At 38.0% G+C, this 15,944-nt stretch overlaps 1 protein-coding gene across 1 annotated transcript in view; it reads left to right on the top strand.

The window, feature by feature from the left end:
- ZDHHC13 (zinc finger DHHC-type palmitoyltransferase 13) overlaps nt 1-15,637 on the top strand; it is a 53,585-nt gene extending 37,948 nt beyond the window's left edge. Inside the window, exons 11-17 of the mRNA XM_033204655.1 lie at nt 2,593-2,717; nt 3,580-3,642; nt 4,332-4,425; nt 5,562-5,645; nt 9,691-9,848; nt 12,299-12,396; nt 15,037-15,637. Of these exons, the coding sequence (XP_033060546.1) occupies nt 2,593-2,717; nt 3,580-3,642; nt 4,332-4,425; nt 5,562-5,645; nt 9,691-9,848; nt 12,299-12,396; nt 15,037-15,175 (761 nt within the window). The 3' untranslated portion in view covers nt 15,176-15,637. The remainder of the gene's footprint in view (nt 1-2,592; nt 2,718-3,579; nt 3,643-4,331; nt 4,426-5,561; nt 5,646-9,690; nt 9,849-12,298; nt 12,397-15,036) is intronic.
- Nucleotides 15,638-15,944: the final 307 nt, after the last annotated feature.

The raw sequence follows: 15,944 nt of genomic DNA, 5'->3' as shown, positions 1-15,944 counted from the left end.
GGTTGGCTTCTAAGATGATCAGTTTCTTTTGGTACCTTTTATAAGTTCAGCAAGTAATGTCTTTGGCTTTTATGAGGGGGGATTGAGTACAATAAAATAGGACCTGACTGATGAATTTGAAGGTAAAATTCAAATCAGGAGATAAATGGTGGATCTCTGAATATTACTTTTGTGATATTGGCTGTAACTGAGTTAAGTTTAAGAGGGATAAATACATGTAAAGTCCCATACTGAGTTTCAGAAAATCAGCTGTACAAGTGCATGTTATGGTGAGCTATGACATAGCTTCTGGTCAAGTGCAAAGGAACCAGGAGCTTTGACTAAATGCTCAGTGTGGCTAGTGATGCAGCTGTCAAGGAAGCGAGTATATTCTCACATAGTATTACAAGGATTTGAGTGTCCAGGCAAAAGACAACAGCAGCTTCTCTGTTCTCTGCACTGGTGTTTGCTCTGTTTTGAATTATATCGTTTTAAAAGAGAGAATGATAAACGGGAGCATGAACAGAGGAACATGACCAGGTAACTGTTAAATAAGGACAGTGTTGCTATTTATCTTGGAAGTATGATCACTGTCTTCCAATTTCAAGTGTTTGGAAGTCTATCATTTGGAAGCCAATGCACTATAACGAATGGGCACTCAATAAAAATGTATTGAACAAATGAGAGGATAAGCTTATGTAGATTAGATCTAAAAGACAGCTACAGTGCAGATCTAAAGGATCTAATGAATCAAAATCAGTTGGTTGAAGTTAGAGAAAGGCAAATTTTAGCTCCATTTTGAGAGACTTAACTGCAAAAGTGTTACCAGCTTACTGGGAAGGCTGATGTGTCTGTCAACTATAGTCCAAGGCCTGAGTGTCATAAAAGCATTCTTAAATTCAGGGAAGGGAGAGAATCATTCTCTCTAGGGAATCAGAAAAGATTCCAAGGAAGGAGGGAAAATATAAGTTAGGTTTTAATGGCAGTTAGGACTTGGACACCCTTAAAGTGTGGTTTTAGAAGAAAATGAGAGGAAGTAGGGGACATTTTAGGTCAGTGAACCACACTGACAAGGGCACCGAAGCAAGGAATGTCTTCAGCTTTTATGTGAGGTGATAGGGTGCAATTCACTTCACTTGGAGAGTGGGGATACAGTGATCCCCCTGCCATTTGTTTTGTAAGTTAATCAAAATAGGAGCCAAAAATTCAGTCAGCTCAGCGTGCAGGATCATTGCATTATGAAACTGAAGGTATTTTTGAGAACTGAACGTACATATTTTTGAGTCATATGTGTCAATCAGGATTTCATAAAAAAATTGTGATGTGATTCTTTAACAAAGGATCTTGCCCTATGTACCTGTAATTCTTTCTGCAAACATGTACCTAATATATAGGGAAATACTTTTATTTGGAATCTCTGAATCAACAGGGTTGTTTCTTTGAATGATTTTATTAATTCATTCTAAGTAAATGTTAAAATTGAATTTTACACAACTTCCCTGGACTCAACTCTTTCTTAAAGCTAGGCCCACCTGCAGATGAACTGTGGTAAATTAAGCCAACAAGATTTATTCCTGCCTGTCTTAACCAGACGTGGTTGTGCTGTCTTTGTGGGTTAGAGCAGGGCTTCTTAAATTTTAATGCGCATGTTGAAGCCCCTGGGGATTAAAACCCAGAGTCTGGTTCTGTAGGTCTAGGGTAGGGCCTGAAGTTCTACTTTTCTAACAGGCTCCCAGGTGAAGTTGTGTCTGCAGGTCTTTGGACAACACTTTGAATAGAAAGGGTTTAGAGTATTTTATGGTCACTTTTTCCACATTGAAGTTTGGCACAGGGTAGCACGGCAGAACCTTGGAAGGTGGAGACAGTTACTTTGTCAATAATTATTTCAACCGGGCAACGACAGTTGGTTTATTTCTGGTCTTACTGATTTGCTGCTGCGTGTTCATTTGTCATTCCTTGGAGCAAAATTTTACTTATTATACAGATAATTTGTATCACCTTAAAAACATTTCAATGCAGATAGCATTTATCCGTGAAACGCTTTATCATAATTTATCCATAATATATGACTTTCCCTAATATGTGATATGTAATCATTTCAAAAGGAGAGCAGTTTGTCTCTAAATTAACTCGGCCTAATAAAAGGATTTGTTACTAAACTTTCAGTGGGAAACTTCTGCAAACATGTATCTAATATATAGGGAAATACTTTTATTTGGAATCTCTGAATCAAGAGGGTTGTTTCTTTGAATGATTTTGCTAAAATGATCAAAGAATATTTTTCCAGATGCTCACAGGAGAGCCACAATTACACCATTAGAGATAAATTTATTTGATCTTAAGTGTTTGTCACTTTTCAGGATATTCCTCATAAGTTGCAACTATTCCTATCAGTATTTAATATGAGCTTCAACTAATAAGGAAGCATTAATTATTAGCCAAGTAGGAACAAATTCCAGTTGGATTAGAACATAGGATGGGAACAGGTTTAGGGGCGGGGACATGTATACATAAGGAAGGTGAAGTTCTTAGGCGCCAATGATGAAATTTGCTTACATGATAATTATATTATTTTTAAAGGAAGTTTGGTATATTCCTTAACTTGGCTTTAACATTTAGCAGGAGCCCCTTTCTATTTCAGCTTCATTTTCAGCATAGTAGCCTTTCTATACTTTTTCTATAAGACTTGGGCAACTGATCCAGGCTTCACTAAGGCTTCTGAAGAAGAAAAGAAAGTGGTGAGATTTCTTTGTTACTGATATTTTTAATAGGAGGGTTTGTAAACTTTAGAAAGTCACATATGCAGATGTGTTGCTTTTTGTTATGGCTGCATAACATGTGGGGTGATATAGCAAAAATTGGATTTCCACTCTTACAGTTTTTTCGTTTATATATATGAAAGTTTTAAGATGTATTTTTATTTTCTGTTAAAGTAATACCCAACCAAGACTTGTCAGATGTGATTCCTTTTAGGAATATGATCTCCTGCTTCCTTGTAATAACATTTTCATAATGGTCATTTAGCTTACATTTCCCCACTTAATAAATGGAGAGTAACCAGTCAGTGACCAGGAAGAGTCTTCTGCTTATTAGCTGAGGAAACGCCCCTTCTCTTCCTCAAATGTGAAGTTGTCAGATGACATGGCATGTTTTCCGTTGCTCATGAATGTTTAGAAGTTGGAGAATGTTGTCTGTTACCTAAAGCCAGTGTTCCTGAAAGACTCAGCCCTTGGTGCTTATAACTTTCAGTTTTGATGTATACTGGTGGGTTTTTCTTTTTTAATGGGTGTGTATATGTGCATATTTATTTTTCTCTAGCAGATCGTAACTGTGAGATGATTGCCATTCACAGAGATGAGGTGATAGGCGGGAGTGATGGGGTGGTATAATTTTTACGCATCCTAATTTATTAGCTGTTGGTTGAAAATGCAACCTTGAAGAGTCACCTCATTTCAAGCACAGAATGATTTGGTGGCAAGTATTCCAAATTGCTTTTCTAACTACTTCAGCTTGGAGCGAGAGCTGTGAGAATGGTATATAACTGTGCATAATACATTTTCCAATAAAAAGTGATAATAGGTCAAACTTCATGTCTTTCAGAATATCATCACCCTTGCAGAAACTGGCTCTCTGGACTTCAGAACATTTTGTACATCATGTCTTGTGAGTTTTTTCTTTATAATTTTTTTCCATAGTGAGAGCAAATTCTTGGTAATGTTGCTCATGTAAGCATTTGTCCGATCTTCATGGTATATTTATACACCTTTGTTTTTACCCATTTCTAATTTTACATTCCTGTCTGAACAGCTTTCTGTCTTGAACATGTGGAAGAATGATGTTTATAATCTCTTGAAGTTGTCTCTGGTTACATCTCTCTGTGGATTATCCATTGTGTGTTTTATTTGCTTTTCTCTGTCATGAAGCATATATTAGAACTAACTTCAAATCAGAGGCTCATATTGACCTTAGAAACCACTTAGTGAAACCTCTCATTTTGCAATTGAGGAATCAAGGGAGGAAGTAAATTATCCCAAATTATTGGTGCCGCTAAAAATGGAACTTGGGTTTCCTTCCCTTAGTTCTGTGCTTATTTTGCTCTGTGGTACTGCCTCATTTCCGCTTAGCCAGTGTGAACAGGCTCTGGAATTCAGATCCCACTGAGTGATGTCCTAATCAAAGTAGACATATGGAAGTAAATACTAATAAGGCATTCCACAGCCTCTGTGTGAATTGATGGTCTGTTTAGGATTTGTGCCAATGCCTTTGTGACCTCAAGTTAAAATTTTGCCTGTGATTTGTTACCACTTTGAGACACTGATTTTTGCTTAGGCCTATCTTAATTGCCCACTTAGATAAGGAAGCCATTAAGGTCACTCCATTGCCATGTATGCAACTCCTGTGTGGCTCGATATGATCAACACTGCCTGTGGACTGGACGGTGCATAGGTGAGAGATTTAATTTTTCAATTAGTACTATGAAGTTAAGCATATGTTTAGTTATGACTCGCAGAAAAAGTGGAAGGGCATCCTAGGGCTCCATTTTCAATATTCCAATAGCAATGAGCCCGTACATCATTATTATGCTACAGGTAACATAGTATTTGCACATGCATCATTCTGTTTGGTAGCCATAGGCCTGTGAAGTAGACAGAAGAGGTATTATCTCCATATTACTTGTAAAAACGCTAGATCAGAGAAGTTAAATCACTTAACTTACAGTGACACAACTAGTATATGTAAACCTAGGTCTCCTGAGTCCAATAGGTGTTGTTCCTTCTGCCGGGTTTTGCTGCTTCAGGAGAAGGTTGGACCATGATGTAGTAGCTGAGGAGCATTTGTGTCATTAGCTCTGAAATACTTCCATCTCCAGCATTGAGAAGGCAGCTTGTGCAAGAGAAGACTTAGTTGCCTAGCCCTTCCCGCTTCCCTTCTGTAGAAGTTTCTGAGATTGTGGGTTGCCACTCTTTGCATGTCCATTAGCAACGTGTAAATTTATTGCTGCTCCTCATATTCGTTTTCTGTGTTTCCCCTGATTAAGTCAATCCTTGATATTCAGAAGTGGTGCTTTTACAAACATGTTACATGGAAGGAGGAAAGATACAGGGTATGATTAGTCCAAAATCCTACCTGGTTTGCTTCCTTCCATCACAGGATAGGACAGCCTAGAGCAGTGTTTGCTTAGTTAACTTTATTCTATTCCAGAAGTTTTACTTTTACAAACATGTTACATGGAAGGAAGAAAGAGACTGTATGATTTGTCTAAATTCCTGCCTGCTCCTTTTCCTTCCATCATAGGATAGGCCAGCCTAGAGCAGTGTTTGCTTAGTTAACTTTATTCTATTCCAAAAAAGTATCTTCTTTTAAGTAAGTAATGAATAAATAATAGTTCAGTTAACATGGACAGTTGACTGTGACATATCAGAAATGTGTGGTTTGATTTAATGGTACTTAAAAGCAAAACAACAGCTTTATTTCTGTTTTACTTTGGTGAAGACTTTTGACAGGAAAGTGGTTAAGGAGGTCTTACGTTGAAAATCAGAAGAAATGAAAATATTAAGTATTTTTTTTTCTTTTTTCCTTAGGTTTTGGTAATCATCACTATTACATATTCTTCTTGCTTTTCCTTTCCATGGTATGTGGCTGGATTATATATGGATCTTTCATCTGTAAGTGTAAATTTTTCTTACAACAAGCATATACACCTACACCCATTTCTACTTTTCCTTGTAAACCCTTGGATATAACATTCTGGCTGGGTGACTACAAACCATACCCCTAATAAGAACAAAGCAAATGCCTCTAAGACTCCCTCAGCATTGGGAAGCTGCAAGAAACACAAGATGAGGTTAGTTCTCAGTACTTTAGGAAAAAAATGTGATAAATTTGAGAAGTGGTCAAAAATAGAAATTGATTTAAGGCAAATACAGATTTGCTCCCCAGTGAAGAGGGAAAGTCAGTTGCTGAAGTACAAAGTAGGAGGTGATAAGTAAATAAAAAAATTTTTTAAAAAGTCAGTGGTAGAGAGGTTGGGGGATAGTTGTCCAGTCATTAAGGAAGAAACCTCTGAAAGCACATGCCATTTGGTAAGTATCAAGTTGAAACTGAGAACTGATGGGAATACTAACAGTTAAAAGGTTGGAAATAGTAACTTGGAAGAAAACATTAGATCACTTATTCTGTGGCCCTGAGGAATGAAAAAAGCTTTCAGTAGCAGTTTAAAAGAGTATATAGGGTCTCACATAGGGAATGACAGCCAGCTGTTCTGAGGTGGTTGACTAAGAAGGACAGGGTTTAAATTGAAGCAAGAAAGATTTTGGCTATCTCTTAAGAATTGCATGATTACGTTTTTCAGACCTTGGAAATAGGTTACCTAACTGGAAAAACCTATGGTGTTTGTAGTTTATTTACTTGGACTTTAACTGTTTATTATTTATTTGTTTTGAAGACTTTGGGAGAATTGGGCTCTAAACACAGAGGCTTCACTTCTAATCTGTTTCCATCCACCCTCCTGTTATGTTCTTGGTCAAATCTTAGACTTTACCAGTAGAGTACTGGTTTGTTGCTTGAGCTGAAGTCTGGGGTAATTCCGAAAGACATTAAGAATGTTTATTTCCCCGTAGCATCCTAAGCCCAGTACAGATACACTTTTTTCCTCTCTTTCTCTCTTCTGTGTCTCTGTCTCTCTTTAGTTTAAAATTTTTGTTAGTTTTCGAAAGGCAATTCTTTGTACACTTGCCCCCCCAGCTTCCCAGTTTCCCTCCCTGGAAATATCAAGTATTACAAATTTTGTTTTGTTTGGGGTTTCATTTTTAGAGATTATTAACTAGCATCTATGTGTAATGAGTTATTTTTTGCCCTGCCATAGGCATGGAGGGCTTCAGTTACCTTGTCAGACCCTTTGCTACCTGATGCCTTGGGTGTCTTTGATCAGTAGGCAATGCTTTTGTAGCTAAATATAACTGTCACCATGTTAAATAGGTCTAATAGAAGGCTGTAATCTCTGAGCTCAGTTCTTGCCAAAGGCCACCAGTAACCCCGAGCATTCTATTTTTATTTTAATTAATTTTAATTTTATTTGTTTGTTTTTTGCTTATTTATTTACATATTTTTTGAGACAGGGTCTCACTCCATTGCTGAGACTGGAATGCAGCGGCACAATCACGGCTCACTGCAGCCTTAAGTTTTTGTGCTCAAGTGATCCTCCTACCTTGGCCTCCCAAATAGCTGGGACTACGGTGCCTGTCACCATGTCCAGTTAATTTTTAAATTTTTTGTGGAGATGGCATCTTCACCATGTTGTCCAGGCTGGTCTTAAGCTCCACGCCTCAAATGATTCTCTTGCCTCAGCTTCCCAAAGTGCCAGGATTACAAACATGAAGTACTGCACCTGCCAGCATTCGGTTTTTAAAACTTCTTAGGTTATGTCTTATGGTGTAAAAAATAAAAGAGTTTTTGACAGTGCTTGTTTCTACTGAGAAAGCTTCCTTTCAAAGCCTGGCAGTAAAGCATATTCCTGGAAAACCTTTGTAAGTTGGCACATGGACCAACTTGTCTCTTGGACTGAATCCTATGGGAGAGGAGCCAGAGTTTACACCTCTCCTGCCTCTCCTCTCTTCTCTCTCTTCACTAAAAATAGTCACCTTTGTTTGGCATCTATGACCAGCATAAGACTGTATTGATAAGGACAGAAGCGATTTTTCATCACATTCAGTCTTTGCAAGTTAGTTTTTTATTACACATGTTGATTCTTCTCTCCTCTTTGTCTTTTTTCTCTGGCTGTGAACCAATTTTCATATTACATTTTGTTTCATAAGAACAGTCCCACCTTATATTCACTTACAACTGTATAAACTAACTGAGTGTATTTTGTTACCTTTATTCCATTTATATTCCAGCAATATTTCTTTACACTGAATGAGGGCATTGTGTCATTTATTATTATTTCACAGACAAAACATGAACTTGTGCTCCATTTCTCTAATGAGGCCTCACTGTCATCCCACCTCCCTTGTTTATCATTAATGCTGTATTACTAGAGCCCTGCTCTATACTCTCCTTCTCATGTGATCCGATAGCTGCTACTTCTGTACAGCCTCCATCCATTTCATCTTTTGTAAGGTCTGTTTACAAGGTGGACAGTAAGTGACTCCAAAAGTGTCCTCTTCTACAAGTTACAGAAAGAAATACTGTAGATTACCATCAGGAAGAACTCTGTAACTGTCAGAGCCATCTAAAGATGAAAATGATTGACTTGGAATGATATGAGTTCCCTACCATTAGCCATTGGCCAGCTGATAAGAATGTATTAGCACAAATTAAAGTGTTACATTGCATAAGATAATGTATATGACATCTTGCTGTCATATCTTTGATATTAAATCTGAAAACCAGTATTCTGAAAACTTCAGTGTGAGATCATGCTGTGTTATCAAAAGAATTCCCAGAAGGGAGCAGTAGAAATCCATAAACTGAAAGAAAATAGACATTCTTTCCCACTCAACAGCTATTTTCTCCACCTACTGTTGGAAATTATATTCTTTTTTGTGATATCAGGTGCATGAGATGCATCTTTCTTTGCTGTCCTAATGAGATGCTCTAGAGAGAGTGTAATTTGCCTTAACTTGTACCTTGATTGCTACTCTGTGATGATTGCTCTTAGAATGCTTCTGGCATATATTCATGAAAGATGGTTGGGAATCAGAGACTTAAAGAGAAAAAAAAAAGTGGACAAAAAAAAAAAAAGTAGATTTTTAGGATTTAAATGGACAGTTGACAAGAAAGTCATGGACTCATTTTCTTCCTGTCCCTGGAGTTCTTCAGAGCAGCATTGGAAAAATGTCCAAAACTATTTCTCAAATTGTCAGAGGCATTTATGAAACCTCAAAGTGCAAATCAACAGAATTCTCTTTTAAAAATAATTCACCCTTTATGCATGGCCAGGGTGCCTGTAAAAGTCATTGAATTTACATAACCTTGCAGATCTGTTCCCTTGTTTCTGCTGCTTCCTGTGTGTATTTCTCCCTACTGGTGCTCCTACCTACATGGGTTAAGAGGTTAATATGAAAGGCCATAGTAAAGTTCTTTAATTGGCACACCTGGGGAGAAACTGAGCTGTGACAATCTGAGTTTTGCTCTATATTCTTTTCCCACGAGTGTCTGTCTTGTGAGTCTCTTCATCTGGCCTTTCTTCCTCTGCAGATTTAGTTATGGTGTCAGTGCAGAAGTATACCCATGCCTAGCTCCCTGAGTGCTATTAGATTGTATTCTGATGACATCTAGGTGCTTACGGGATATCTTGTGCCCGCAGCAATGGCCGGTTCATCTGAACCCTTAATAAGAGTTTATATTCAGTCCTGTAATAGACCCATAGTTGCTATAAACATGAATACGGTAGGGAATGTTCTGAACAAATTATTAACATCAGGCTAGTGTATCTTATGCTGAATGCTGATTTTAGTAAAGATTTTATGGACCCTTTTTGTTATTCCTTCACTGTCAACTACTTATACAGTGTTATCATAGCCTCAATTAACATTAAGCCACCATTTTGTCATCTTTAGTTTTTGAGCTGTCATGTGGAAAATGAAACCCTAAAATTGAATCATGATCTGTGCCATACTTTCTCTTCTCCCTACACAGAACTGCAGTGATTTTATCTTCTTGGAGACTGATAACTAGTTTATTGCCTTTTTTTTTTTGGTGAATTCACAGATTGGTCCAATCATTGTGCCACAACATTCAAAGAAGATGGATTATGGACTTACCTCAATCAGATTGTGGCTTGTTCCCCTTGGGTTTTATATATCTTGATGCTAGCAACTTTCCATTTCTCATGGTCAACATTTTTATTATTAAATCAACTCTTTCAGGTATTTATTTCTCTTCTTATAATGGCTTTGAGTAAAATTTCCAAAACTTGTAGTGAGATAGACTTGAATTTAAAATCAGAAGATGTACATTTGTTTTTACCTCTGTCACTGACTCTGTGGGTCTAGCCATGTCATTTAACCACACTTGAATTTCAGGAATTTTGTTTGTAAAATGAGAACAATAATGCCTATCTACTACATTAAACCACAAAATAGTTTAAAGGTTAGCATAATAAATTATTCGAGTTTAACCTAGGAGTTACCTAATCTGACCTCTTTATTTTATAGATAGAAGTACAGAAAGGTAAATTGAATTGCTCAAGGTTACCCAGGGTGTGGCAAAATCAGAACTGGAAACTTAGGTCTTCTGACAGTCCCATTCAAGGGCTTTTTCCATTGTACAGTTAAATTATATGTTGTGTGTAAGCATAGTATAAGCTGTAAACCATCATGCAAACATGAGAAGATTGTTTTCCCTCAGTTTTTCCAACCCTGTTTGTTACCTTTATTACTATGCAGTGTTTAAGTGGATGAGAGTGGAAAGAAATGAAAAATACATCACTAACCGATGGTCATAGTAATTACATTTTCAGAGAAGGCCATGGCCATTAGAAAGTTCAAGCTCCAGGACAGTAGTCACCTTCAGCTTTCTCCAAAGCTTTAGTCCCTTCCCTGCTGCCTTCCAACCCCTATGAGCCTAACCTAATTCTCATTATTGCTGTGTCCTGCCCACGTGGAATGGGAAGCAGGTGGTTATCAGTCTGAATCAATTACTATAAGACCTCAGAAAATTAGAGCATTACTCAACCAAAGCAAAGTATATTTCACTTTTATGGGAAAGTAATCAATCTCAAAATAATAATAATGATAATAATAACAAGAAGAGAAGGAAGGGAGGGAGGGAAAAAGAAAGAAATTAAAGAGAAAAAAGAAAAAGAAAAAAATGTTTAGGGATGAAATTGAGTTAATAATATTGACTAAACTGAGGTTTCTGAACATTCCTCTCAATCTTCTATCACTCTGACATCAATAGACTCCGGCAGCAAGAATAGATACTAGCATCTGTGATAATATTATCATTTATAATACCTAGTATTTATAATGCTTTGAGACATCATTTTTAATTATCTTTCTTTTTTTCTGGAATCTTAGAATAAGTACAAGTATATGAGGTGATAATATCCTTAATTTTTTAGAAAAAGGTCAATAAGGCAAAAAATGGACTCAAAGTTTCAGATAATTTCGAAAGGAAGAATTCAGAACAAAGCTGTTTTCTTAATGAACAAAACAATCCAGTTCTTTGAAAACATTTATTTCCTGAGTGCTTCCGGTAGTTGTGGCTTTGACTGTAGCAAGTCAAGCTAAGTGTTTAGGTGTTGGTAGGAGCATGGTCTTTATTCTCACACTGACCAAGGAGTCAGTCCCAGCTCTCCCACTCTAAGCTGTGTGGCCTTGAATCAGTTACTTCATCTCTCTAATCCTCTGCATTAGGTATTTGATTTTATTTATTTATTTATTTATTTATTTTTTGAGATAGAGTTTTACTCTTTTGCCCATGCTGGAGTGCAGTGGCAGGATCTCAGCTCACTGCAACCTCCACCTTCCCGTTTCAAGTGATTCTCCTGCCTCAGCCTCCCAAGTTGCTGGGATTACAGGTGCCCGCCACTACGCCCAGCTAATTTTTGTGTTTTTAGTAGAGATAGGGTTTCACCACGTTGGCCAGGCTGCTGTCGAACTCCTGACCTCATGATCCACCTGCCTCGGCCTCCCAAAGCAGTGGGGTTACAGGCATGAGCCACTGCACCCTGCCGCGTTAGGTATTTTAAATAGATTATCTCAAATCCTTAAAAAATATGGTGAGGGTGGTATGATGAGCTGTTTTACAGATAAGGAACTTGAGGTTTAAATGAGATGACTCTGAATACTTATGGTTTTTCATGATTTAAGAATTTTTAAGTTACCTTAATTCTCAGTCTTCCCCACGTTTTTGGAATTAAATGTTCTTCTGATTAACTTTTTCTTTGACCCTTTTCAAGGAGATACTAAAGAGAGCACACAAGTTGAGATAATTGCAATAATACTGATCTTATATTGTTTTATCTAAAAGTTGCACACTGAATGTGCTGAAAATTAAAGATTACCATATGCCATAGCTTGAATTAATATAGCAGTTATTTCACAACTCTAAGTCAATGTATATAGTTCTTTCTTGAAGGTTAATAAAAATTAGACAATTAAACAATTACAAAATGCCCAGCTACTGAATTTATATGGGATACTATAGTTTAAGGCTGCTGCATCTCTGCATCACCATGATTGTTGATTAGAAAACTGGGGGATATTGTTTTTAGGGAACTACTGAATGTTTGCCAGTGTCCTGTGATGTACTGCTAAGAGTGGTGGAGCTACGATGTGGTATTTTTCATGTACCTTCCACCCTTCTTTTTCAGATTGCCTTTCTGGGCCTGACCTCCCATGAGAGAATCAGCCTGCTGAAGCAGAGCAAGCATATGAAACAGACGTTGTCCCTCAGGAAGACACCATACAAGTAAATGAGACCTGTTTTGGACACTGAGTCCTGTGGAAGATCCCTAGTCACTGGTTTCCTAAGCTGTTGCCACTGCCCATGGCCTTGTTGCTATTCTTTAACTTGCCTTCTAGTACAGTTGATCCTCCTTTTCTTAGAGAAGATTTAGTGATGGGGTGAGTGGTAAAGTCATGAGCCCCAAGGTGGTAAGAATTTGAGAGTTAGTTTACTGGACACAGCACAAATAGTAAGTGACTTTGAAGTTTTGCCAAAGTGGGGAATCTCTCCAGTCAAGCCACATGGTCACAAGGTTGTTTGTTGCTGGCATGGAATCGATGTGAGATAATTAAGCGTATGGCTGAGGGAGCCAGCCACAAGGTGCTCTGTAGAAAGTGTTTGCTTGTGTGCTTTGCCAGGATTTTCAGCCTGGCTTTCTATCACCAGTAATTCTTCTAGCCCTGTGTTGAATGTGAACACTTGTACCAGGGAGAAGCCAATTTTTCAGGTTTGGATTTGTTCCCCCTGGAGCATTTGGTTGTATGAAACACGTTTTCAGTTGAAAATGAGAGTATGTGTAGAAAGACCTTCGTCTTATGATATGAAAGATCGGGCTTTGAAGCTTATCTCCCTGCCACTTATGGCAGGGTCTTGGAAACTGGGAGTGCTGCAGAGGTGACCCAGAGCCCTCTGGGGATTTGAACGCTCGCTGCATATCTCATGGGCAGTCTATTTTAAAGCATGCTCTTGGTACAAGATGAAACTGTTAGGCTGTTAGACAAGGGGATCAGAGACTGGGATATGACTACAATGTGTATTTAGGAGAGGAAAGAAATTGACTTAATTGGGAAGAGATGGCTAAAGCAATGGGGAGTGGAGAGGAGTGTAAACTTGTGATGATAGTTTCACATTGACAGTGATAATAAAGTCCCTTTCTTTGTAGCTTAACCAGAGGAATAAATATTTACTCCACTAAACTGTGGAAGCCTGTGATAGAGTTGGAATTTGAAGCTGAGCCTTGAGAGATGTGGGGCAGGGCACAATGGAGTTGGGAGGCAGGAAGGGCATTCCAAGCCCTAGAGAAGAGTCTGAATAGAGGGACACATGAGCGCTCTAGAGCACGTTTGCTGAGTGATGGCAGCATCAACTAGAGGAACTCAACGGAAAACCTGAGTCCCGCCCAAACCAAATATTTTACTTGTTTTCCTCCCCTAAGTTACTTTTACTCCATACAGTAGTCACCCTTTCTCCACAAGGGATATGTTCCAAGAACCCCAATGGATGCCTGAAACTGCAGATAGTACTGAAGTCTATGTATACCATGTTATTTAAGTCTGATAACCCAACAGGCAGGTAGTGTAGACAGAGTGGAAACACCAGACAAAGGGATGATTTATGTCCCAGGTGGACGGAGCTGGATGGCGTGAGATTTCATCATGCTCCTCAGAATGGCAGGCAATTTAAAGCTTATTAATTGTTTATTTCTGGAATTTTTCATTTTAATATTTTTGGGCTGCTGTTGACCACAGGTAACTGAAACTGAAACCAAGGGGAAGGGGACACTAACTAGCTTTTGAGCCAGGCCCTATAAATTTCTAGCATGCGTCCCCACTGCCACCCCATCAACTCCACATAGCCCTCTTCCCAGGAAGTTGCCCTCTGAGTAGTGTTGGTCCTTTAGTGGCAGCAATGCCATCATCCCCATGCAGAACACAATCTTCTAAACGCAGTCATCCCCATGGACAGGTGTGTTTTGATGTGTGTAAGGGATTGGGTTGGGCACTTAAAAGATAGAGCATATGCGTAAAAATGAGCATTTCTCGTAACTGGAATAGATAGTAGTACTTCCGAAATTTAATGGAGAAAAAATGATGCCTAAGACAGTGTAGTCAGGAAAGCTCCAGTGGAAATGTGGACATTGGCCTGGGCCTTGAGAACTGGTAGGACTTGAAAGGGTAAGGGGGTTCCTGAGCTAAATGTAGAGCAGTGTGCGTTTCAGGCCCACGCAGCTATGATTGTGGGAAAAACAGAGCCAGAGTAGCTGGAGCAGGAGATTTATAAAGATGCACAGGGAGCTAGAACTTGAGGGATACACTGTATAGAACCTTGAATTCAAAGAGGAGGAATGTTTTTTGAGCCTCTAGGCAGAGGAGTGTCTTTAAAGGGTTTTGATTGGGAAGTGAGGCGCTATGACTATATCAGGGTCTTTGGAGGACAACAGTCTGCAATATGCAAGATGAATTAAAAGGAATTGAGACAGAGAATTCATTTAGAGAGTTACTTACAAGGTTTAGGGAAAATCCCATCTTGTTGATTACAGTTGTTCTGGCCTATGTGGCCTTTGAGGTAATCGGGGTCTGAATTAGGGAAGTAGGAATAGAAAGAAAGAAACTTATTGATGTCAGTGGCCAGTCCATTAAGTGGGGAATCCAAAATGAAGTGATGACGAAAAACCCAATTAAGTTGCTGAGCAGAAACCAGGAATCTCAAAATACAGATTCAGGTCCAGAAATAGGCTTCAGTTTTAAGGTCCCAGAAGCCCAGGAACTATCTGATTTACCCCTGGATTTCTAAAGGACATTGTAGGTTACAGATTCTCCATGAATGTTTGTCAAGCTACACAGGAAATATAGTAAGACATAGTCTCTTTTTTTTTCTTGGCAGCCTTGGATTCATGCAGAACCTGGCAGATTTCTTTCAGTGTGGCTGCTTTGGCTTGGTGAAGCCCTGTGTGGTAGATTGGACATCGCAGTACACCATGGTCTTTCACCCAGCCAGGGAGAAGGTTCTTCGCTCAGTATGAAGAAAAGCAACCCAAAACTCTCAATCTGATTTGTTTTTGTTTATGTTGATGCCCTATAGTTTGAAAGTAATGTAAAGATTTAGAGTTCACCTAAGTCCAAAGGAAAACACTGGTGGTTTTTTAAAGCCATTGGGTAAAAAAAGTTTTCAATAAAGGCACTACAGTTTTTTAGATTTAGAAAGATGGACTTTTCCAATAAATCTTGGCAGACATCTAAAAAAAAAACATTTTTCACAAGAAAATGCAAGTTACTCTTTTTGGAAATAATACTCACTGATTATGGATAAAATGGAGTATTTTCAGATGCTATATTGGCTGTTTCAAAATAGTACTATTCTTTAAACTTGTAATTTTTGCTAAGTTATTTGTCTTTGTTGTATCTATAAATATGTAAAAAATATTTAAATAGATGTACCTGTTTTGCTTTCACACTTAATAAAAAAATTTTTTTTTTGTAGTTGAGACTTGGTTTCTGACACTTAATACTTCTAGAGTCTTAAATTAAGATGTACATAGGACACAAAGAAATTAGTTCACAATTCCAGGAATGAGTTGAGATTATGATTAATACCAGTAAGCAAGATTTAATTTGATTTTTCATCTTACTTAGAAAATAGAACACAGAAAGTCTTAAATTTTAATTATAACTTAGTAACCCTAAAATATTAGACTGGTATGACTATAATTACTAATTTCCCTTGTTCTACAGGAAATGCTAATTCAACTTTAATTCTAGTATAGTAACTCTAGTATAGTATTTATACACCCC

This window comes from Trachypithecus francoisi, unplaced genomic scaffold (assembly GCF_009764315.1).
Source record: "Trachypithecus francoisi isolate TF-2019V2 unplaced genomic scaffold, Tfra_2.0 Lachesis_group8, whole genome shotgun sequence".
NCBI lineage: Eukaryota > Metazoa > Chordata > Mammalia > Primates > Cercopithecidae > Trachypithecus > Trachypithecus francoisi.
The sequence above is the reverse complement of the archived record's forward strand: the minus strand, read 5'-3'. Positions and strand labels throughout refer to the sequence as shown.